This window comes from Amblyomma americanum, chromosome 4 (genome assembly GCF_052857255.1).
Source record: "Amblyomma americanum isolate KBUSLIRL-KWMA chromosome 4, ASM5285725v1, whole genome shotgun sequence".
In the NCBI taxonomy this organism is placed as follows: Eukaryota; Metazoa; Arthropoda; class Arachnida; order Ixodida; family Ixodidae; genus Amblyomma; species Amblyomma americanum.
Genome location: NC_135500.1, coordinates 43,210,095 through 43,233,979, shown reverse-complemented (window position 1 = coordinate 43,233,979; position 23,885 = coordinate 43,210,095). Strand labels below are relative to the sequence as shown.

The 23,885-nt window shown below is 45.7% G+C and overlaps 2 protein-coding genes across 4 annotated transcripts in view; one reads left to right on the top strand and one right to left on the bottom strand.

The window, feature by feature from the left end:
* The window catches only part of LOC144127915 (uncharacterized), a 44,890-nt gene that overhangs the window by 9,625 nt on the left and 11,380 nt on the right, over positions 1–23,885 (bottom strand). Inside the window, exons 2-3 of the mRNA XM_077660906.1 lie at positions 17,465–17,671; positions 175–255 (exon numbers count right to left, since the gene is read on the bottom strand). Of these exons, the coding sequence (XP_077517032.1) occupies positions 175–255; positions 17,465–17,671 (288 nt within the window). The remainder of the gene's footprint in view (positions 1–174; positions 256–17,464; positions 17,672–23,885) is intronic.
* LOC144127916 (THAP domain-containing protein 11-like) overlaps positions 1–23,885 on the top strand; it is a 79,279-nt gene that overhangs the window by 52,829 nt on the left and 2,565 nt on the right. The gene's annotated exons all lie outside the window — the stretch shown is intronic.

Sequence of the window (23,885 nt, the reverse complement as noted above, 5' to 3'; positions counted from 1 at the left end):
TTCGCACTGTTCCTTAATAGCATACATTGTTTCTTCTGCAATCAAAGCCACCCTGGCCGAACCTCATAGTGTTTCGTGCTTGGATATTGTCGCCGCTAGTCGACCGCTGGCTCTGTGAACGAAGTGCCCTGTGAGAAAGTAGAGGCACCATAGAGTTCTGAAACATGCACGCACCTTTTCTTTGATGCAGGCGTTCAGCTGCAGGGCCAAGTAGACGATCAGGGCTCCGGTGACCAGCGACAGCACACACATATACTGCAAAGAGGGCAACCAGAAAGAGAGAAGGTAGCGTCAGACAACACGCCACTGGTCTATGCGGTTACGCGTCTAGCAAGCGACCACCAACCAGATGCAGTAGGAGCGAGGGTGAGGATATGGAGCGCATGGTGGCCGTGCAATCCTCTTTTACGGCGCCATCTTGAAGTGCAGAGTAGCGAGTTCTTAAGCACCTATTCACGAATAATGACTTCCAATTTTGGTCATGCAGCTTATGTAATTAACACTCTATAGGAAAACTCACTCAGCCTTAAATTTCGTCGAGAGCGGTGCCTATCGTGTAGATTCATTACGCCGCGGTCCTTATGAGGAGTATTAATCGGGCGAGTGTGTGGTCCGTAAATAAAGAATTTGTGTGACTGCATGGACTTTGAGTTCTGAATTCCTGTTGCTTATTTCTACCCTTTTTCATGCACGTCACCGTCATTTTCAGTTTACTCACCCCTTTTTAGGGTTGAAACACCAAAAAACAGCTAAAAGGATCGAGTGCATGTTAAATTTGATTTTGTTAAATTTCGTTTGAATTTCGCGCCAAGATAAAAAGTTTCAGTGCTAAAGCACTGCTTCACGAGGTCCAACCGGCTCATCGAGTTTCTGTAGAGATTGACCCGTCTCGCTCTGCGCATTGCACAATGCCGTCTTCATCACCTTCCACCTGCGGCACGAATAAAAAAAAATATCGCTTAACCTCGATCACAACTTCACCTGAGTCTGATATCGCCGCCAGACATGCCGACAACGCAGCACAGCACGTTATGACGGAAAGCCTGCCGGGTCCGTCTAACACATCGGAGGAGGAGTTGCGCCGAACTATGCCGCATTGATGCGTAGCGAGAAAGAAGGCGGCGTCAAGGTGAGTGCACAGATGCCGAAGACTTTGCTAAACGCAATGAGGTTGCGAATAAACGACGGAAGTGTCAGGCAGCGTTACCGGCCGAAACACCACCTCACCGTCTCACCGCAACACTGAGCGAACACCAGGTGAACTCTGAAATGTGGTTGGCCACTGCCGCGCCTGCTACCGCCAAGTTTCAGAGAGAAACCTCTTTAAACACTCGTTTTTTCCATGGACAGCAAGTGAGCGGAATGCGCTCACCGCCGGTCAGTGAATGCCCGGCTGTCCAGTCGTTCTGCAGCGTGCTCAACAGCATTTAGATGGGATACTGTTACCTTTGTGTCATTATACGCTAGGCATTGAGTGTTTTGATATTCTCAAGCGATCGAGCATGCGGGTGTCTTTCAGCATATCAGTACGATTGTGCCTTTTCTGTACCTCGTTATATGTGCCGCGTTTTCCTTTTCGTTCGCATTGTTACTGCCTTGTTTCCTCCCTCCCTCTCAATGTTTTTTTTTTCTCGGTTGCGTATTGGTGGAATGCTCTGCACAACCTATGCGCATCAAGGAATGTTTGATTATCTGTAAGACTGGTAACTTTTTCTGCACCCCTTTTTGAGCGAAATTATTTATTGTTAAATTTGTATTGCTGTTCTTCAATTGAATTCTTGTAGTGCTTTCTATGCTCTTCATTTTTTCATGTTTATCGCACGGCCCACTCCTGCCAAAGGCCTAAGACTGAGGCTGGCCGTATATTGTTAATAATTAAATCAATAGAGCTTGTGCAAACTCTGTTCAGCTATACGTGCCATGTATGCGATTGAGTTTGTCACCTGAAAGATCTGGACACGGTAAGCGAAGCCAGGCGTCCGACATTGCTGCTTACTTTCCCCTAGATAGACGTACCCAACATGAAGGTGTGTAAAACACGTAGAGCTTCGCTACGTAAACAGAAGATACCGCTGTATAGTGCGAGCAACGGCAACAAGTATCCGCCGGCGCCTTCCGATTCGCCTGCGCTAAATGACGCGGCAGAACACATGCTCTCCCCCTGTATACCGTTTATGCAGATACGTCGATTACTGTACTCGAGCCACGGACAATTCAGAATAAAGGAAATGACCGTCAACGTTCCGGTGGACACTGGCGAGATGCTGAAGACTCTGCTTCACAATTTGAAGAACCAAGCCAAACCGTGCTTTCGCACGTCTCTGCTGAACTTTAGATGAGAGGGAGAGAGAAACAAAAGAACGGAAAGGCAGACAGGTACACTGCAAATTTTTTACATCTCGTCTTTTAGTTAAAAAAATCAATCAATCGGGTTTATTTCTCATCAGAGATGTGAGGGACGGTTACAAAAGCCTCGGTATAGGCTTGACGTAGGGTCCCCGCTTCCAAGCAGCTTCATTAAGTACCGAGCCTGAAATTACTCAACGCTACGGCACCAGCATCTCATATGCCTAACATATTTATAACAGAAATGGAACATGTTTTTAACATTACACATCAAAAAAAAAACATTAGGATAGTATGAGAAAATGCAAAAGTTGACTATAGATATACAATGAATTCTGCGGGAGAAATGGAAAGAGAATCGAATTTGTATGCCAGTTACAGTTCACGCAAATAAAAAAAACAGCGCATGATGAAAAAGACGACGACGAGACAGGACAAGCGCTAACTCTCAACGCTGAGTTTATTCCTGAAAGGTGCATACATACCCATCTAAATAAGCGGAACAGAAAAACAAAAAAACACGTAAAAGTTTCTGACAAACAGCCAAGCCACGTGTTAAGGCAAGAAATGAAGCTCTTTTTTTTGATGATGCCACAGATGGCCTACTCACACATTTATCCCCGGCCCGAGCTATCTCCAAAACTTCCACAATTTATCTTGTCAGTTCGTTGCGGTCTCGACACGAAGTGATCGTCTTATCGAACAAGAGATGGCAAGGTGGTTCCTCGTCCCATTTTTTACAATGCGCAGCCAGATGGCTATCTGTGGCAATGTTAGACTTTTAATGCGAAAACATGAGTGGCGTCACCGGAGGCTGTGGGCAAGTAAGAGAAGTAAATGAAACGAGTGAAATGATTAGACCGCTGGAGCGGAGAGGAGAAGCCACGCAGCTGGTCGAATAAGGAAATTAGGGAGGCCTTCGGACAACGACGGTTGGCATCACGGGAACACAGACAAGCAAGAAGGGCGCAGTTATCTGAACAGAAAATAGGCCAAAAATGGGAATTTATCCACAAAAGAAACAGCAAGTGCAGGTCCTCGTCCCCGCTAAAATAAAGCAGTCCTGTGATCGCTGGATGGCTGAAGTTCGCGATGCAACTAGAGGGGGGCCACGAAAATTCTGGAATCACATATTTGGAGACACAGTAAAATCAATGATTTCTAAAGGAAAAGGAGATAAGATGGACATAAAATCCTTCAGACAGATTAAGATAACATCTTCTATATAGAGGCCGGCAATGCGGGCGGTGAAATTAAAAATGTATTGATGGGTTGAAAATAATATAATACGCGGAGAGCTTGAGAACGGGTTCAGAAGTTGTAGGCGCTTAGATGATAGCCTGTTCATGCTTACCCAATGCATAGAAATAGCTGAGGTGTAAAACAGACCTCTGTATTTAGCCTTCCTGGACATAAGCGCTGCATACGACAACGTGAACGGGGAACTCATGTGGAACATATTAAAATATGAAGGTATCGGTCATGAGGTAATCGATTTTTTACAGGAAATATTTTGAGAAAATACAGTTGAAATAACATGGGAAGGAATTCAGAGTAAGACAACCGTCCAGGTACACAAATGATTAAGGCAAGGTTGTCCTCTATCACCGCTGCTGTTCATGCTTTATAAGATAAGTATGGAACGAAGGCTACAAGGAAGCAATTTAGGTTATAATATGTCGTACACATTAGGCGGAAGGGTTGTTGAGCAACGACTACCGGGTTTAATGTATGCGGACGATATTGTACTTTTAGCAGATAGTCAGGAAGATTTGCAAACTCCGGTTAATTCTTGTGGAGACGAAGGAGACAGTCTAGGTTTCACATTTAGCACAACTAACTCAGGTGTGATGATCTTCAATGATACAACTTATCACGTGCTCACAATACAAGGCCATGAAATACCCCGAGTGGCCGAATACAAATATCTCGGGGTATGGGTAAATGAAGGGCAGATGTACACGAAAACGCACAAACAGTCTCTCATAGCAAAAGGGCGAAGGGACGCCGGGATTATGAAACATAGGGCATTGTGGGGGTACAACAGGTATCAAGTACTGAGAGGTATTTGGAAAGGAATAATGGTGCCGGGGCTTACTTTCGGGAATGCAGTTCCGTGCTAAAGGGCAGAAAGTCAGTCGAGATTAGAAGTAAATCAGAGAGCGTTTGAAAGATTAACACTAGAAAGACACGGAAAAACGACAAACAAGGCAGCACAGGGGGATATGGGCTGGGCATCGTTCGAAGCACGGGAAGCTCGGAGTAGAATTCTATACGAAGAACGCCTGAGGAAATTGGGCGATAACAGGTTGGCAGCCATGGTATTTAAATACTTATACAGAAAAAGCGCTGACTCACAGTGCCGAAAACGAACTAAGAGACTAACCAGCAAGTATGCCAGACAAGAGGACGGAGAAAGACAGAGCATTGCACGGCAGGTTAAAAACGCGGAAGGTAAAAATTGGATAGATTCAACGGCAAAGAAGCATAGTTTCGAAGTATATCGATACTGGAAGATGCAGATCAGGAAGGAGGCGTTCTGTCGTAACTCAAGAGGCAGTGCCGTACTCTTTGAAGCTAGGTCAGGGTTTCTTGGGGCGCGCAGCTTCGAAAAAAAAATTAACGAAGATGACACATGTGCTGTTTGTGGTAAACGTGTAGAAACAAATGAACACCTCATACTCAAACCTGATGGTATCCATCCGGCTGTCGATGCAGGCACAGCCACTGTCCCTGAGGCACTAGGGTTTAGGGGTTTGGGAATAAAAATGCTCATGTACATAAATCTGCGGTGGAAGCTAGCAAAAAAGCGATTGGAAGATTTTTGGCTCAAAAGCAGAGAGGTGGCATAAGGTTGGAGGTGTAGTAAAACGTATTTAAAGAAAATCGCGAATCTTAACAATTTACAACACAGCTAAACAAAAATAAAGAAAAAAGCCAAGCATGGTGGTAACTGCCAACACCCCGTTTCGAAGGGGAAGCTCCATCCATCCATCCAAGTGAGATAACGGAGGCGAGATAGCGGCTGCGTATGACGGAGGCAATAGAGAGTTATAACATATCGTTACCGTGTTTTTACCGTTTACCGGGCCCGGCTAGCGACATCTGCGCATGCGCCGCCGCTTACCGGTCCGCTAGCACTTTACGGAACCTCTTTTAGCGTTGAGGAGAGTTAGCGTTCGCTTGTAAGCAAACATGGCGGCGCACTGCACGGCCGCTTCGGACCAAATACGGCACCACTGCCGCGTTCTTCGGCGCCATTTCTAGCTATAAATGAAGGCATTCGCTTTTAATTTGCAGACTCTCAGTCATACGTCGAGGTTTGAATAGCAACTAGGCCATGGTTTCGAGATAATTTGCCTAATTTTGAGCAGTTAAGCCTAACTATATGTCGTGTACATTGCCAAATAGCAACGACTACACTGCAGCTCTTCAGTTTTGTGCCCGAGTTAACATTTTTCTATATTTCAATTATTTTTTTCTTTGAAAAAAAAGACTATATTCATCAGTAATTGCAGAAAATAAAAAGTTTCTCCAGCCCGGAGCTGGCGCGCTTTAAGTTACTGTCACTAGACTATGTTTGCAACCAAACACATAAAGAAGCGGCGATGCGGCACGGCAAACAGGTGTCGTAGTAACGCTTTTTTACAGCGCTCGCAACGCAACGTGCGCTGCGTATGCTAGCTTACTGAGGTCTACGTAGTGAAATTGTCTACTGGCAAGGGTAGGCAAAGGGGTCCAGCTTCACGGGCACATTTGAAAAGCCGCTGAGTCGGACGTTAGCTGAAGTGTAGTCGGTACGTTTTTATATGCAGAGAAAAAGATTTTTAAAGTGTAGCATCTCACTTCATAGAAATGATTGCCATGCATCAGTATTTTTGTTTGCAATAAAAGCTGGGCATCTGCCATCATCATCAGTCGTTTTAGCCTTACGGTAACTGGTTACGGGAGAGACGGTACGCTACAACGTCTTCTGGCGTGCGCCGCGCTAACCGGAAAATCCGGCGTCCGGTAACACGGTAAACAGTAGCGCAAACACGGTAACGATATGTTATAACTCTCTATTACTGCACCTAAGCAGACCTAAGTGCACCTCTGGAATTTTGTTTATTGTGCTCTTGAACACGCACGCTCAAACATCTGCCGGTTTGTTCTATATAGTGCCTTCTACATGAGAGTGGAATATTGTAGACAACCCCCTCCTCCAGGGCACATAGGGATCTTTGTGTTCAATTGGACTCTCCGGTTTACGCGTTCGTGTGGGGCAGCTCTTTCATGGTGCCAAAGCTTTTTTGTGCTGTAAACAACACCTTCACGCCAGAACGTTACCCTACGTTCCTTAGATTTTGAGAAACCTTATGCAGGTAGGAAATCATAGCTACCTTTTCTTTCTTGATTTTCCTTTCTTCCTCTTCTCGTCTGCTCTCTGCTCGTCACTCATGCGTGATGCAACTTTCTTTCTGCGATGCAGGCTTTCAGCGACAAGGAAAGCAGGGTGTTTGCATAGGGTGCTGTATGGCACCAATTTTAGGGGATTTGTTTTAGCTCAACGTGACGAAGCTCTTTTTGTGGTCTTAGGATTCCAATCATTTTTCGGTGTGCTGATGACTTTTTCATTGTTTTAGATGAATCTTATTTTATTGACCCTTTTTTCTCGCGTATTTTAGACTATTTTAATGCATTCTTTCGGCCTCTTACTTTTACCACTGAAGTGCCTGCGCAGGACATGAGGAGAATATCTTCAACTGTAAAATGAACTGGGATAACACGCTCCAGTTGGAAGTCAACTGGTACTCTTTGAAACCCAGTTGGAGCCCAACTGGTCCCAGTTGGGGGCCAAGTGTGGAGCAAATGGTTCCTGTTCGCCATCAAGTGGGAATAATGATTTCCCAGTCGACAGCCAAATGGGAGGAACTGGTGACCAACTGGGAAGGAAGTGGTTCCATTTGGGGCTCAAGTGGGAAGCTAAAATTCCCAATTGGGGGCCAACTGGACAGAACTGACCGTGGTTAAAAACGAAATAGGAAGTTTTTTTACTGCTTCGAGGGATGTCAAGAAAAATAAATGCTGCTGCGGCTCAGCACATCGCACAGTCAGGCGCAGAATTAAGTGAACGTACTGTGAAATTAGATGGAAGCTCGCTTGTCGGCAAACATCAGTCCGATGACACTGTGTGCGCTGCATGCGAAAATGCCCGTAGACGCTCTCCTTACGATTAGCCCCACTACCCTCAAAACTCTGCATTGCGTGTTTGCATGGTCGGGCTGCAGCGCGAGCATTTCCTGTGCCCGCGTAATTAGAATTACAGCTATATTTTTCCTTTTATTAAGCCCGCCCTCCAAGCCGGTGTGACACTGGCGTTTCGGGCAGGGTAACATCATATTTATTTATTCAGTCCTTCATTCATTCATTTATTTATTTATTTATTTATTTTTAATAGTGCAACCACCGAAACGAACTTCTATTTCTGAGACCGCGACTACCGTGACAGCCGTGCGGACCGTGGTTGCATATAGCGGGCTGTCATTCTGTACGCCGCCATCGAGTTGAAGTTCATATCGTATTTTATCAATAATAGGGCAAACTGGGCACGGCGATTATACCTGTGATAAAAGTAATATGTCAAAATTTAAAAATTATTAGCTTAAATTTTGTGGCACACCAAGCAGAGTATTAAGCATAAAAAGGTGACGATACAAAACAATCGTCAGTTTCGCACAGTCCGCATGAGCTAAATGATAGCCATGCGGCAATGGTCGTGTGGACGGTGTGTGCGATTTCTCATTGCGTTCCATGGAAACGCTGTGCTTCAAGAACCTCGACATAGAATTTATTTTTCGCCTCCTATGATTTCTAGATTTGCGGTTTCATCTTAAACATGATCACGCGTGTTGGTTGTATGAGTCTAGAGCTAACAAGCCACCTTTACCGTACAGCTCTGCACACTCAAAGCTGGGCAAGAGAAGCACTGTCCTGTCTTCCTTGTCAAGCGCTCTCGGTAAGTCATGCTGTTATGCCACGAATTAAAGTGTCAATAAGCAGGTGGCGCTTTTGGGAGTGGCGGGCTACCCTAAACATGCTATGGTTTCAATCGCTGAAAGCCTGCATCGCAGAAAGAACGTTGCATCACGCATGAGTGACGAAAAGAGAGCGGAAGAGAAAAGAAAGAAGGATGAAAAGGCAAGAAAGAAAGGGTAGCTGTGATTCCCTACCTGCACAAGTTTTCTCATAATCCAAGGAAGGTAGGGCGATGTTCTGGCGTCAAGATGTTGTTTACAACGCCAAGAAAGCTTTTCAGTTCGTGCATAAAGAGCTACCCCACACGAAAGCGGAAACCGGATTGCCCAATTAAACAATCCTATGTGCCCTCCAGGAGCGGCGCTGTCTACGAAAATCCACTCTCATGTGGAAGGCACTACATAGGCCAAAACCGGATGATGTTCGAACGTGCATCTTCACGACCACATAAAAAAGTCTAACATTGCCACAGACGGCCATCTGGATGCGCATTGTAAAAAATGGGACGCGGAACCACCTTGCCATCTCTTGTTCGATAAGACGATCACTTCGTGTCGACACCGCCACGAACTGACAAGATAAATTGTGGAAGTTTTGGAGATAGCTCGGGCCGGGGATGAATGTGTGAGTAGGCCATCTGTGGCATCATCAAGGAAAGAGCTTCATTTCTTGGCTTAACACGTGGCTTGGCTGTTTTTCAGCAACTTTTATGTGGTTTTTGTTGTTTTTCTCTTCCGCTTATTTAGATGGGTATGTACGCACCTTTCAGCAATAAACTCAGCGTTGAAGTTAGCGCTTGTCCTGTCTCGTCGTCGTCTTTTTGTTCCTGCGCTATGTTTCTTTAGTTAAAGTGTATCCCCAACGCGCCCAAGCCTATTCACTTCTACAGTTCATCGCTATTGTTGAAAATTGACGGCAAATTATAAGACATCGTTTGTCTTTCGTAGTTAGTTCGTGTCCGACGTAAAAACCAATTGTCTCTAGTTCACGTATTGTAGGCACGTTCTTTGCATTTTAGTCTAGATAAATTAGCAAGGAATACGCCTGCTTGATTAATGTTTTATTTTTCCTTCTTATGAATGCACGTATATTGTGGATTACAACAGAACAATGGTATCATTTGCGGATGGTCCCATTGTTCTTGCAACAGCTCATAGTTATGGAAGTGTAATTGGGATGACATACCGTGCTTGAGATACCGTGTACCGTGTTTGATTTTGATGCCTGCCAGGCGCTGCCGCTCAAGCCAACAATGGCTTTCGAACCCCTGAATATATTTACTGTTTGCGTTAGTGGTAATTAAAGTATTTTATTATTATTATTATTATTATTATTATTATTATTATTATTATTATTATTATTATTATTATTATTATTATTATTATTATTATTATTATTATTATTATTATTATTATTATTATTATTATTCAGTTGAGATCATTGCAGTGGCAGGCCATCTAGCAAGCCCTCATAGTCTCTTTGGTTTAGTTTTGGTTTATGGTGGTTTAACGTCCCAAAGCGACTCAGGCTATGAGGGACGCCGTAGTGAAGGGCTCCGGAAATTTCGACCACCTGGGGTTCTTTAACGTGCACTGACATCGCACAGTACACGGGCCTCTAGAATTTCGCCTTCATAGAAATTCCGCCCCCGCGGCGGGGATCGAACCCGCGTCTTCCTGGTCAGCAGCCGAGCGCCGTAACTACTGAGCCACCGCGGCGGGACTCATAGTCTCTTTGGGATGTTAAACCCGCATAAACCATAAACGATAAACGAACCATCTAGCAAGCGGTTTAAGGATTGCTTTACAGCTTTTCAGGGGTCATATACAGGTACGGCCACGGCCAGGACCGAGAGAGAGATATTGTAGCCCTTTTTTATTGGCAAGCCGTCAGTTTCCTTAATGGGCAAGGAGGCAGTTGTTTTTTTTTTTTGTTCAGACACGTGCCATGTGATAGGCTTTAAAACTTGCCTGCTCGCTAGCATGACCTGTTGGGTCAGATTTTTTATCCTCCTTTCCTATTCTTTCAACATTTTTTTTGTCAGCGTATTCTTGTTTTGTTGTTTTTTCATTGCACCTATCCGCCAGTGCATGCGCGAAGAAAGCTGCGTAAAAAAAAACCTGGGTCCGTATTCTGAGTTTGTGTCATAATAAAAAGCGTCATAATCTGCCGCAGCGGCTACACCTGATTAGTCGAGACGCCGGAAGCGGATGTGGTGGTTCGGATGTAGCGAAAAGGGCCAAAGAAATCGGACGGTGACGTCAGACACATGGCGTACGCTCCTCTAGCAGCAGATGCTCAACGACAGCCAACATGGCGGCGCGCTCTTAAGCGGAGCCGCTCGCTTCGAAGTGAACTCGTCGGAGTTAATGCGTATTTGGGCGCGTCAGCTGGCTATAAACTGGGTACGGGACTTTCGCTTCGTCTTATCTTGTCTTTAACAAATTGGATGAACTGTAAATTTAGCCCCCTTTTTATTTCGCTGGACCATTCGGTAGCTTCTAGGCCTACGAGCACCGGTTTGTAGTAGAAATTGTTCTCTTCATTCGAACCGGATGGTGCCACTATCACCGGAGTTATCTCGCCTGCGTATCTTGAATGGTGTAATATAAAGCATAATGACCCTTAAAATACTTGCGTTTACTGCGCCCGAACGTGCATTTCCTATTCAATAGAGCTCTCTATTAGCTCTTTCAGCGTCCTGCATCATGATCGTGTGTAATGTCTGCGTCTGCAAGCGTGAAACCACTCATGTGCACGGACGGTCAGTCGCCAGCGACGCGCTGCTACACCGACACGTTTGAAATGCCAGAGGTGGTTTTTCGGCGTACTTTACGGCTCTCGATAGCCGCGGTGGTGTGGCTCTGCCTTGAGCTCGCGAGTTAGCTTGCAAGTTAGTTTTCAGGCGTCAGTGTGGGCATGCCCGCGCTTCGTACCATGCCGAACTTGAAACTTAGTTTTGCGAAGTCTTCCAACGCATATATGAAGAGAAACGCAGCAAGGTTTTTTTTAGCTCATCCCTTTCATTTATTTGCGTTAAAAAAATTAAAAACCTATCAGCGGCATCTCATGGTTCTTGCAGTGCCTGCATAAAAGGAATGAAATACGTAAATTACCGTCTGCACAACCGTCCGATAACAGCGCCAACTTACATTCAGCGATATTGCAGACAGCAATTCGTCACGTCGTCTTGGTTCAGCATGGCACGGAGCGCGCATTGTGCAGTGAGTGAGTGCATGGCACAAATGTTCCTCTCCGTTCCATTTTCCCTTCAAGATAAATGTAAAACTCCATGTGGTGCGAACAAGCTAGCTGCCATTTGTTTACCATAGGCGATCGAAGGCTGTAGCGGCCGCCTTCTGTCAGTGAAAAGGCATGCGTATTGCGTACAAAATTTTCTCCTTTAAGTATACCTCCGGCCTTTACAATGCCGAAAGGAGTATCTAAACTATTGTTTATATTTGTTGAAGTCCATAGGGCAAATAAAGCAGCTTTCATATTACCCTTTTACAGTGGAATCCGATGGGCAACTAAACTTGTGGCTGAATGTTTCTTCTCTCGCATTGGTTGCGTTCTACTTGTCGGCAAAGAGCAAAAGCGCCGCTGGACGTTTCCCTGCGGCAACCGCAACGCAGTGACATCCTGCCGCCGCTCACAGTCGCAACCGAACCGACACCCGCTTCCGGCGTTTCGACCAATCACGTGCGGCCGCTGCGGCAAAATATGACTCTTTTTATTATGACACAAACTCGCAATACGGCCCCTGCCTTTGCTGAAGTAAAAGTAAGTGAGTGTCTAGCGCACGTTGCATCGGTCCTGTTCCATGGCCCTTATAAAAGCGCTACAGAAAAAAAAACCGGGGGACACTCAAGTGCGGCCTTAATGGTGTGATGTGATAGTGTTAATGGGTATCTTCAGCGGGCTGAGGTCCTCTTTGCATATCACTTTGCAGACGCAGACATTTTTTGTTTTTATTTTTATTTATTTATTTCCTTTACGACAAAACACACAAGTTCTCTTTCTAACCAAGCCGAACGAAAGTACCTAAATTGCCTAGAACAAGAAGAGGTCGTTCGGAATGGTCCCATTTCAGTAATTTTGATGTATTCAGTCCTCTTAGCTTGTCTCTCTTTTTTTCCTTTCCTCGTCAATTAATGTTTGACTTATTACCCAAAGCACAACTATTAGCTTGGCACCAGTTTACCCTCTTCTCTTGGCCCTCCTCACTGAAACCTGGCCGATCCCCCGTCGTAGGTATGTGTAATGTCACTAAGGCAGCAACAACAACATATTCATCATGCCCTTAGCTGTAAACAGCTGGTCGGCCGTTGGCCGAGGTCTTGCTACCTCTTAAATCCTCACGGACACAAGATTCATCTGCCTTGTCTCTCGACAGGTAATGTTGTGCTCAACAGAGTGTTTTTACATGGTAACTTAAATGGCCGTCCATGCCGAGCTCCTCGCTTCAAGGATACCCTTGCCGTGTTATGGACCTTCGTGACATCGTTTTCCTTCGCCAATATCAAATGAGCAATGTTCGGATGGTGAATTGTGAGAGGAGTGTATCGAAAGAGAAGCTTGTCGACCTAGAGACCTTGAGGTGAATAGAGCTGCACGTAAAAGCTGCGCGTTTCTGCTGTAAAAATAATTAGTGTGCATGTCTAATTGTGTTCGGGCAATATTTTTCAGCGAACACAGCAGTGTTTGTAGGAAGGTACACTCGGCGTCTACTCCAAACACGATGGGAGCTCTCAGATGAAAACTTTCAGCGCGTTGTAGCTGCTTGCTTCAAAGATACGTGGCCACATGCGTTTAAAAGGTCTGGTCTAGTTAACTAGGAGGTAAGAATTTGGCTATTGAAGCTTCATCATGGATGTCATAACTGAAGCGTCTTCACTTTCTACTCTTGGAGCTTTCTGAACATTATATTCGGCTATTTGGGGGCAGTAGCAACCGGATTAGTAGGTCAGATTTCAGCCACTTCAAAACTGCGTTTCCCCGGCTTGGAGATGAGCAGCATGCAGTCTTTGAGGGGTTTATTACTTTAGTCGAGGACAAATCGGCCATTTCTTTTAAACAGGGTCAGAAGTCTGCTGGCCCGGGTGGTCAATGTAGTGAGTTCTATATAACGTATATGCTTTGCCTGGCACTTTCCTTGTTGGAAGTATTGAGTGCTGCTAATGACGTAGGCTTTTTACCTCCTACGATGTCGCCCGCAATTTCTGGCGTTAGAATTATTAGGGCTGCATAAAATGTGTGGAATCAAAGGCTGTATATCCAAAACCATATCTATATTGCACGTTCGGTGTCGGAGACAGTGTCAGATGAGGCTAGTCAAGTGCCTCTTGTTTAGAGTCAAGTGCCTCTTGTTTAGATTTATCTGGCGAAAGCTTTTGGTAAAGTGCGTCAAGATTTTTTTTTTGTTTCAAGTCTTTGAGAGTGCGAGCATTGGCGATATCATGCTTAAATGCATAAAACTATGTTATAAAGCGTCCACTACAAGACTGGTAGTTAATCAAAAGCTTACCAAAGCTGCTCCACTCAAGTCATCGATCCGTCATGGCTGCCCGCTATCGCCTTTTTTATTAACTTTACAGAGCCCCTATGCCTCTTATCACCAGAGACATAAAGTTATCTCTCGCGATCGCAATTTGAAATGAAAATTTTGGCTTAGCTGGTGCGTCGGCCTTTTCTGCTCTGATAGAAAGAGTTCGGTCGAGATTTTGAATGTAACTGAGCATGCAGTTCTGCAAGATTTCGGGCGCAGCTCTTACCCTTGATAAACAAGGGGGGCTTGGCTAGGACGCTGAGGTACAAAACCAAGCTTTTTTGGAGGTATCAGATGGGCACTCCTAAGGCATGAAGTATTTGGGGGTTACCATGCCGCAGTATCACAATAGTGGCCCTCACTGGAAATCAAATCTCAGCCGTCAGGCGGCAAACACGGTTTTGGATATGCACGAGCACAAGTATGCATTATCTCCTTGGTTTCGATGCTGATCTACGTAATGCAAGCGTTGCAATGTTCAAGAAAAACTACAGCCAATCCATAGAATTTTTGTGAGTTTTGTGGGGCGGTCTGAGGGGGAGGCAGTGCATCGATACAATTCATTTCTATCTCTGAAGTCTGGTGAAGTCTTTAGCAGCTGTTTTTCCTTAAGCCTGTTTCGATGTTTTTATTTTTTAATACAGCAGACCATCCCATCATCGTAGATGTGCTCAACAGACGACTAAGTGCCCATTTGCCTGCTCTGTTTGTGCCCACTGGACATAGACGTGAGGGGACTTTGTGGGCTTTTCTTAAGAAAGTTACCGACGCATTCATTTCTTCAGTGTATGTATTTCCTTCGGAGTGCCTGTAGTCTCTCCAGAAAACAGATGGCAGAAGTCCTGGCTGGCAGCCTTACCCCGCCTTTCTAGACAACGGTGTATTAAAACGGGTGTGACGGATGTGTGTTCAATCGGCCGCAAAGTCATTGTTTTTTAAACTTCACAAGTCGATTTTACCTGTCAGAACGTGGCTTCGTGCTAAGGGGACATTTGTGCCATGTACACAGTGAACTGCCGCCTGTAGACTGCAGCCAGACTATTAATCATTGCTTTGTGATTCGCTGTGATGCCATGCTTTTTGGAACACTCTTCAAAGGACCCTTAAAAAGGACATTCACGTTAAAAAGGCGCCAGATGGTTGAAGGGGGACGGTGGTCAGCACGTCCCTCAAAATGCGTGCTACATTCTGAGCTAGGTTGAGGTTGAGGTGTTTAATGCTACAGGTGGGGTTAGCCTTGCTTTATCTGACGGCAATTGCTCTACCGCAGCGTCCCTTCGATATTAACAATGCCGCATCTACCCCTCTAAGCACACAGTCTCTTATAATAGCACACATTCTCTCCCGCAGTCACCATCTATGCACACAATCGTGTTCAGACATTTCCTTCTGCACTGAATACTGTCACCGACAACCGGTACAGCTTTTGAGAAGGAGCTGTACTAGGCACGGCAGACTCAGAGAACAGGCACTCTAGCGGAAGACGAAGAAGCGGTCCTGCCTATACCGAGGCTAGGCGTGTGGAAGTTAACCTGATACGACCTCATGGGGGTGCCAGCAGAGTAGCGGGCAGTGTGGGAGTACGGCGAAAAAAATTCCCTGGAACAAAAAGCCCCAGTCAAGGGAGGAGGGTTTACCCAAGCGGCTAACCGACAACAATAAGAGCAGGAGCCTTCTCCGGTTAGTGCATGAAAAGACCTTACGTGATTTCCTTTAATATACAGTGAACCCAAGTTATGACTTTATGTCAAGTGTGCGATACAAAAACAAAAAGCCCGTTCACCCTGGAGTTAATTGTAGAGACTTTTGCCCTGCATTGGGCGTAGTCAGGCTCATGATGATGGTGATAATGACCCCAGAGTTAAAGCCGTTTGAAGCACTAAATTGCAAGGCGGCAAGTAATGACATTTTTAGATTAAATACGAGTATTGTTCTTGAAGAGGCAGTGAGATTTGAGAAGGGATATGCCTCTGCGGTTCCTCAGTAATAATGCTGAGCTAATGATCCAGTGACAATGTCTAGGATGGCTGTCACTGATGTGCAGTTATTGTTGGTATACTTTTTCAGGGCTACTCACAAATGCACAGGCACAACATCTGTTTTTCGCAAACAATGGTGCCGCTCCAGTTGAAGAAATATTCACAACAGAAAACATTCTTACTGTCATTAGCAGCGATTGCTTTTTCGCACGCTCGATCCCCATCACCTCGATCCTCATCACGCCACTGTGTTCTCCATCCTGTTGTTTGCCTGAACGTGCTTTTCGACAGATTGCATTCTGTCAACTGAGGTCATCGAGTGAGAGCAGTGCGTTGCGAAGAGGCTCCAAGCGGCGTTCAAGTTTCCTATCGCAGTGATTGTTTCCGTTGCCTAAATTCGTGTATTCAAAGCAGCCACAGGTGTAGTTATCGACGTAAAGTTGCAGGTGGCCCCAGGAATTGCGCTGAAGGTATGCTATATTGTAAGTTCCTAAAAGTAGAAATTACTTTGCTTGTGCCTATAATGCAATCAGACCCTATACGTATATAAAGCAGAAAGCACCTCGGACATAAAAAAAATCTTGTTTAAGATCTTCTAGGTGCTAAACGTAGAATTATTGACAGCGATACAGAGAGAGCACCTATTAAGGAATGTGCTGCTAATTAATGAAAGTCTGGCGTGCTAGCCAGCACTGAAGCAAATGAAAGGGGATACTAGCAAATGATTTCGTTCTCGGTTTTCTAATGCAATTAAAAAGTGGTCCCGGCTTGTGCCACTATAGCTACGTACAAAAATACTTGCCACCAATTACAGCCATGTTTGAGGGCATATACGAAGCTTGAAATTTTTACTTCACTGAGCGTAAGGAAAATTGATCTTTGAGGAAAGGAAGATGAGTAGTAACTGCCTCAGTTCTCGGTGGACAGCTCAGCCGCGCTGTGAGGGAAGCGGTCAGGGAGGGAGTGAATGATGAAGGGCAGCAGCGGAGGTCTCCGGAATTATTTCTACCACCGAGGGATCTTCAACGTGCATTGACACCGCACAGCATGCGGTACCTGTTTGTATGCCAAACGCGGCCACCGCGGACAGGATGGAACCCGGCTCCTCTGGTTCCGCCAAGGCTCTTAACAGGGCTAGTTAGTTTACGGATGCCGACATGGTAACTAGCGCTAAAAAAAAGACAACATGCAGCACACAAAGATGCGACACGACACACGCTACACAGGACTATGTGTGTCCAGTTGCGTCTTTCTGTGTTCGTGTCTTTTTTTTAGCGCTAGTTACCATGTCGTCCTCTGGTTAAGCAGCCGAGCGCCCAAGGACGCAGCCCCCAGAGAACTGGTAGGCGACCCTGCTCAGCTAGTCCGATCTCGGGGCCGAACAGGCCCTCATTGCTCGAATCAAAAGCAGCGGTATCGTCTTATATGACGTCTCGGACTGAGTACGTCACCTAATGTGTAGGTACCCTTCGGGTGCGCATACGCTTTCTTTTCTGTAATAAACTTTCCACCACCACCACCCACGGTGCCGGGTGAGCGTAGCGTAAGCAACTGCACATGCAGGTTCACCTACCGCAACTAGCCAGCCGTATCTCTCGCCGCACGATCCGCCGCAGCCCAGCATGGCGATCAAAAGCAGCAGGGAACCGGAAACGACGTAGAAGCCCGCGACTTCCGCCGGCGGCCGACCGCTGTCGTCATCCAGCACGGCTTGTGACAGCTCCAGGTCGGGCCTCAGCAGAGCCAACAGGCCAGCCGACAGCAGCAGTGCCCCCACCGCCTGCGGGGAAGAGGCACAGCGTCGCAGTCCCTTAGCTCTCTCCTGCAACGGTCATCCTTGTGCCCGCTCCAGATCCTAATGCTTCGCAGTGCTGGCCATAGTTACATAGCCCAAATACGTAGAGTCCCTGGACGCGAATAATCGTTTTCTTTTAAAACAAACCTTAACTGTGCTGCAGCGTCCTGACGCCAGAAGAAATACGTATTTTCTACTTCATAACATCAAGGAGACGCCCTTTCTGGGCACATCTACTTTTCTAAGGTTATGTTTGTAGCCGGTTTTAAAAACTTCAGTGGGCCGCTCAAAACATGATGTCTTCACTCTGTTCCGGCTGATCAAGAAAAAGGACAGTTTTCTGCTAAACACTCATCAGCCTGACTACGCCTCCTGCAGGGAAAAGACCTCTGCCATATCACTCCAATTAACCATGTCCTGTGCCAGCTGCGGCCAACCTATCTCCGCAAACTGCTTAATCTGATTCTTTAGGAGAGTTAACTGCTGGGCTAGTTGGTGTTGCATACTCAAAGAAAGATATTGCGCCTAACACACACCACACACCGAAAGAAGACGACACCACGGGCGCACTTGGTGTCGTCTTCTTTCTGTGTGTGGTGTGTGTTATGCGCAAAATCTTTCTTTTAATCTGATTCGCCCACCTAACTTTCTGCCACTCCCTGCTACGCTTGCCTTTTCTTGGAATCGATTCCATTACTCTTAATGAACATCAGTTTTATCTTCCCGTCGCATTACATGCCCTGACCAAGCTCATTTAAACTTCTTGATTTGGAGTGGAATGTCATTAACCCGCGTTTTCCCTCATCCACTCTGCCCTCTTCCTGTCTCTTAACGTTGCACCGATCATTTTTCTTTCCCTAGCTCATTGCGTTATCCTCAATTTAGATTGAACCCTTTTCGTTTTCCTCCAAGTTTCTTTCCAGTAAGTGAGTACCGGTGAGATGCAGCTGTTATATACTTTTCTCTTGAGGGGATATTGGTAAACTGCCATTCATCACCTTAGAAAACCTACCAAACGCGCTCCACCCCATTGTTATTCTTCTTGTTATTTCGCTCTCGTGACTCGAATCTGCGGTCACTACCTGCCCTTAGCAGACGTATTCTCTTACCACTTCGAGCGCCTCAATACAGATTGTAAACTACTGTTCCCTTCTAGACTGTTTAACACTACTTTGGGTTTGTGCATATAAATTTTTAGACCCAACGTACTGCTCTCCCTATAGCTCGTTGATCCTGCTTTGCAGTTCGCCTCCCGAGTGACTTAGCAAACCAATGTCATCAGTGAATCGCAGATTACTTAGGCATTCTCTTATCACCAACTGTCCCCAATCCAGGCCTCGGAACACTTCCTGTAAAGTTTGTGAATAGCATTGGCGAGATCGTGTCTCCCTGTCTGACAGTCTTCCTTATTGGAATTGTAAAAATTGAATTGACACCCTTTACTTCCTCTTTCGTTACTGGCGGGATGACGCATTCCTGTGCGTTGCTCTCTCTCTCTCTCTCATGAACGTTCTGATTTCATTGTCTGCAGTTTAAATTTGTGTAGAACTCGTCGGCTACTTTAACTACCTCATCCACATTGCTAAGGACGTTGGCCTCTTTGTCTCTTAACGCGTACATCTGATTTTCGCCTAGTAAAACAAGTAATGTTAATCGTACGCAGGAATTACGAGAAAAAGCCGTGTAATGAGGTGAACTGACGTAGTTATGTACTGCGCATTTGATTTTTTGGCTTCATTATGCCACGGCATCTCGACGTCCGGGTAAGCTTTCGCTATTTTTAAATGCGATGACATGTACGATGTCGTCTTGCAAAAGCCACCGGGTTTCTCCGCAATGATACTTCCTGATTGGTCGAGAGGGTCGCGACGTCATGAGCGCCGCCAAATTTCGTAATCTGAGAACTAGAATGTTTCAGCACCTTCCATTAATAATTAAATGGGATTATACTAACCCAACGCATTAATCCACATTAATTTACTCACTAATACCAAATAATTCACCTTAATCAATTTCCTAAGGTGGAATTTTGGCGGGTGAGCCAACATCCAAATGCTACCTCATTTCTTTCCTGAGGAATCTGGTCAAGAGCGCCCCGTAGTTTTTTATGTTTTTTTGTTTTGTTTTGTGAGTGTGTGTTATGCCTTTTTTCCCTTCTCTCTTCCTCCTTTTAATCCCCTAATCCCTCTTCCCAATTCAGGGTAGCCAACCGGAACACCTTTCTGGTTAACATCCCTGCCTTTCCCTCTTCCTCTTTATCTATCTATCTTTTGTTATGAGGTTTGCCCTCTTATTGCGGCCGAGGGTTGCATGAGTGTTTCGGTTGGAAGCTGAAACACTTATGTACTCTAGGAGCACAGCTGTCGTTCAAGTGCGCATTCGGCAATGAGTTCTCTTTATAGACGATTTACAGTGCCGTATCATGGAGGCTGCCATATTTCATCTCACGCCTCCTGACTGCTCGGCGCATAGATCGGCGGCTACATCGTCGCGACGGCTCCTGCGTCTGGTGGTTCGGTTCCGATCAGCCAGTGCTTCGGCTGAAACGCTTGTAAATGAGTGGGAAGAGACACTTGGGTTTGGTCAAAGCTTCATTGGACATGTGAGAACCCTAACTCGATCAATTGAGGCGTGAAAACGTGATCGGGCTTTATGTCACGGGGAGCCGTTCAGCTCTCCGCCTCTTCTAACCAATGAAGAATGGATCACATGAATGCTTGTCTTAGCTTCCGTTGAATGCTTTGCTGAATGTTTTTTTTATTGTTATTATCTAAAACGGCAGCAATGTTTAATGCTCCTGCGACAGCACAGGTCGTTGTCGTGCTGTGCACGTGCGTGCGGACACTGCTCTAAAACATTCGCATGCACATCGTACGCATTTGTTTTCAACCCATTTACGCTGCTTCGAAAACCTAAAATATTTTATAATGGTCTGTTATGCATAGAAATGCGACAAGAATAAATATATACACACATTTTAATTATCATGGCAGCAGCACCATGCATCAAGCAGCCTTCACGAGCTGGCGTGCAATCGTTTCGAAGGATTCTTCTATATAATTGTAATAACGCGCGGATGGCAACGCGTTTATAATACACGAAGTTCACAATTATGTCAGCCTCACACATAAAATTGTGGTAGACTTCACGCTCGATATGCAGACATGAAAGTGCTTGTGGTCTCATTGCTGGAGACCCGCTTCACTGTGAGCACTGGCTGGCGAGGTCACTTTCAGTTACTGTCTCGTATGGACCGCGAGGAAGTGACAACCACCAAGCACAGCAGCAGTAACTCATATGCTTTATTCCAAATATGATCTACCAAAGCCACGCTTCTCGGAGCGAAGTTTAAGTGAAGCACCAAGACGGCATGCAATACATGGACTGGCGGTAAGCGTTCACCCTCACAGCTGTGCACTGCATTATCTTCGGTAGTAGTATGTAAGAATGCAAGTCGTCTTTCTCTTCCGCTTCTAATTCGGCCTCGGATGCTCCTTTTAATAATGGCCGCACACCTTACGAGCAATGGGGTCTCGCTACACACGCAGATGCAACTGACGGCAACTGAAAGCACGCCGTCACGGTTTCGGAGGCGTTACAGCTTGTTCATGCGGCTATGTTGTGTACTTACCGACGCAGAATTTCCAAGATCGAAGCATTTTTTTTCTAGATTGGCTATCTAGCGCAGGCAGCCTGTTTGTTTCGTTCACCCGTTCGGAAAGGGTGCATAACGAACGGGCGCGAACAGGGGCAGTACGTCCTTGTGCAGTACGGTTATGAAGCTTGCAAAAGATCTCATCCCACACCTTTAACTCTCTACCGCAATTCCTGCAATCCTTTGCAATTCTTGCAATGTGAGGTGGTGTGAGTTTGTGCGAACAAGTGAAAGCTTCAGGCCACTCCCACCCTGGCAAGGGCGTCCTCAACCTGGGGAATTCAGGGATGAAGAACGCGATAAAACTCGACAGCGAGTGCAGTGAGAAATCCCACTTTCGATCTTTACGCTCGTAAAAATGTAAATAAACCCATTCGTAATATTCCTCCCATCACCCAAATCCTTTAACTTGTCAACAGTCAACAGTGGAAACGGGCGTCTTCTTGGAACGGTCGACTCCGACCTCCACATCGCCAACAGAACACATTCAGCAGCCACCCACGATATTTTCACTGCTGCACCGGTGCGTTCACACCTGCGACTTACGGGACCCGTAATGGCGCCGTGTTCAGAGAGCGCCTGTGGCGCCATCTGGTCTCAAACAGAACTGTGTGATAAACGGTCTATAAGTTACAATGGTGCGGACTGAACGACCCAGGGCTAGTGACGACGCTTTATGAAACCAAAGGGAGCACATTCCGTGTCTGTGGGCTATAAATATAGTGCAAGAGGAGAAACCCTTAAGGCACGCCAACTGACACCGGGAGCCAATTGAGAGTGCGAGTTTTCGAGCGACTCTGTGACCAAGCAATCTGCGATTTGCTGATGAATTGCAAAGCAAGGCCATTACTTAGACAGGTAAAGCAGGAGGGTACGTGGGTCTAAAAATTGATACGCAGAAAACTAAAATACGGTTGAACAGTCTCGGAAGGGAATGGCAGTTTATAATAGGTAGCGACCGCAGATCCGGACCATGACAGTGAAAGGAGTGAAAGAAGAATAATAATGGGATGGATGAAGCGCACTTGGCAGGCACTCATAGGCCATGAATGGCAGTTTACTAGTATTCCTTCAGAGGAAAGTTTATAACATATATATGTTAGCGGTACTCACCTATGGGGCAGAAACATGTATGCTAATGAAAAGAGCTGAACTTAAATTGACAGAACGCAGCGAAATATGGAAAGAAAAATAATACGCTAAGTTAAGAGACAGGCATATAGCAGAATGGGTTATGCGCCTTTCCTTGCATACATGGTCCTTTTTTCTGTAGGAACAACCCCTAAATTCCACAATGGTGGATATGTATCAGCGCTAGCGTTGCTCCGGTGTTGTGTCTGATTATTTAGCCAAATTTGACAACTCACTCAAATGCTTCCTTCAAGGCAAGCGTGCGTGCAGAGTTTTTAGGTACACTGACCAATTTTGACACCTTGAGATCTTTTACAAAATGACTCCTTCCCTGTGGCTCCATGCAATATTCGAAGTGGTTTTAAAGCCTCGTCATACAATCTTAACTTCACCCATGAACTTCCTAGCATCATTCCATGAAATTCCTTAAACTTAAATTAACATTGCAGGACGATAATCATTAAGAGTGGACGTTCTTACATGGAACCAAGAAGGCACTGTTGCCTTACAGGTCCGGACACTGAAATATATAATGAAAAGAAGAAATGAAATGAATTGTTTTCGGAATGCACTGGAAAAAATGAGCTGTGGTTTAACTACTGCTGAAGCTGGTCATAGAGTGAAAGCAGTGTTGTATCGGTCAAGTAGACGTGGCTTGGCGTCTGTAACGTTGAATGCGTTCCGCACACTGGAGGCAGCGCGCCCACCCTTCCACCCTGACAGGTGACAGTTAAATCAATGGTTCCTCGCAAGAGGTTGGTCACCCAATGAACGCAGCGGCCTATTCTAGCGCCTTCTACTGGCGGTCAAGTGGTGCGACACCACGGTGGACCACTGGTAAGGCCTATAGCTACATTTCACCTCTGACAACCACATTTGACAAACAACAAAACCACAAAGCACGTGCTACTACGTTATACCCATGTGGTTTTGTTGTTTGGTTGTTGCCTGTCATCCCTTATATTTCTGTTTGCTTACTGTGAATAAACTTAACTTGACAGTGAGCGCTTGTCCTGTTTTTTTTTTCTCCCCTTTCGTCCTTGTTTTTTTGAATTAGAGAAAAAACTAGCGCCAAACCATGCAAACTACAATTGATGAACGAAGAAGAGACACAATCGCGTATTTGGCGCTGTTATTTTTGAGCATGTATCACCAACTCGCCTGCCCCGCTATTGGGTTATCTTGCCTTCGCATTACATGCCCTTCCCAAGCCCATTTCTTCCTCTTGATTTCGACTAGGATGTCATCAACCCGCGTTTGTTCCCTCACCCACTCTCCCCGCCTCCGGTCTCTTAACGTTACACCTTTCATTTTTCTTTCCATGGCTCGCTGCGTTGTCCTTAACTGAACCCTTTGCGTTAGCATCCACGTTTCTGCCCCGTAGGTGAGTGCCGGTATAAGATACAGCTGTTG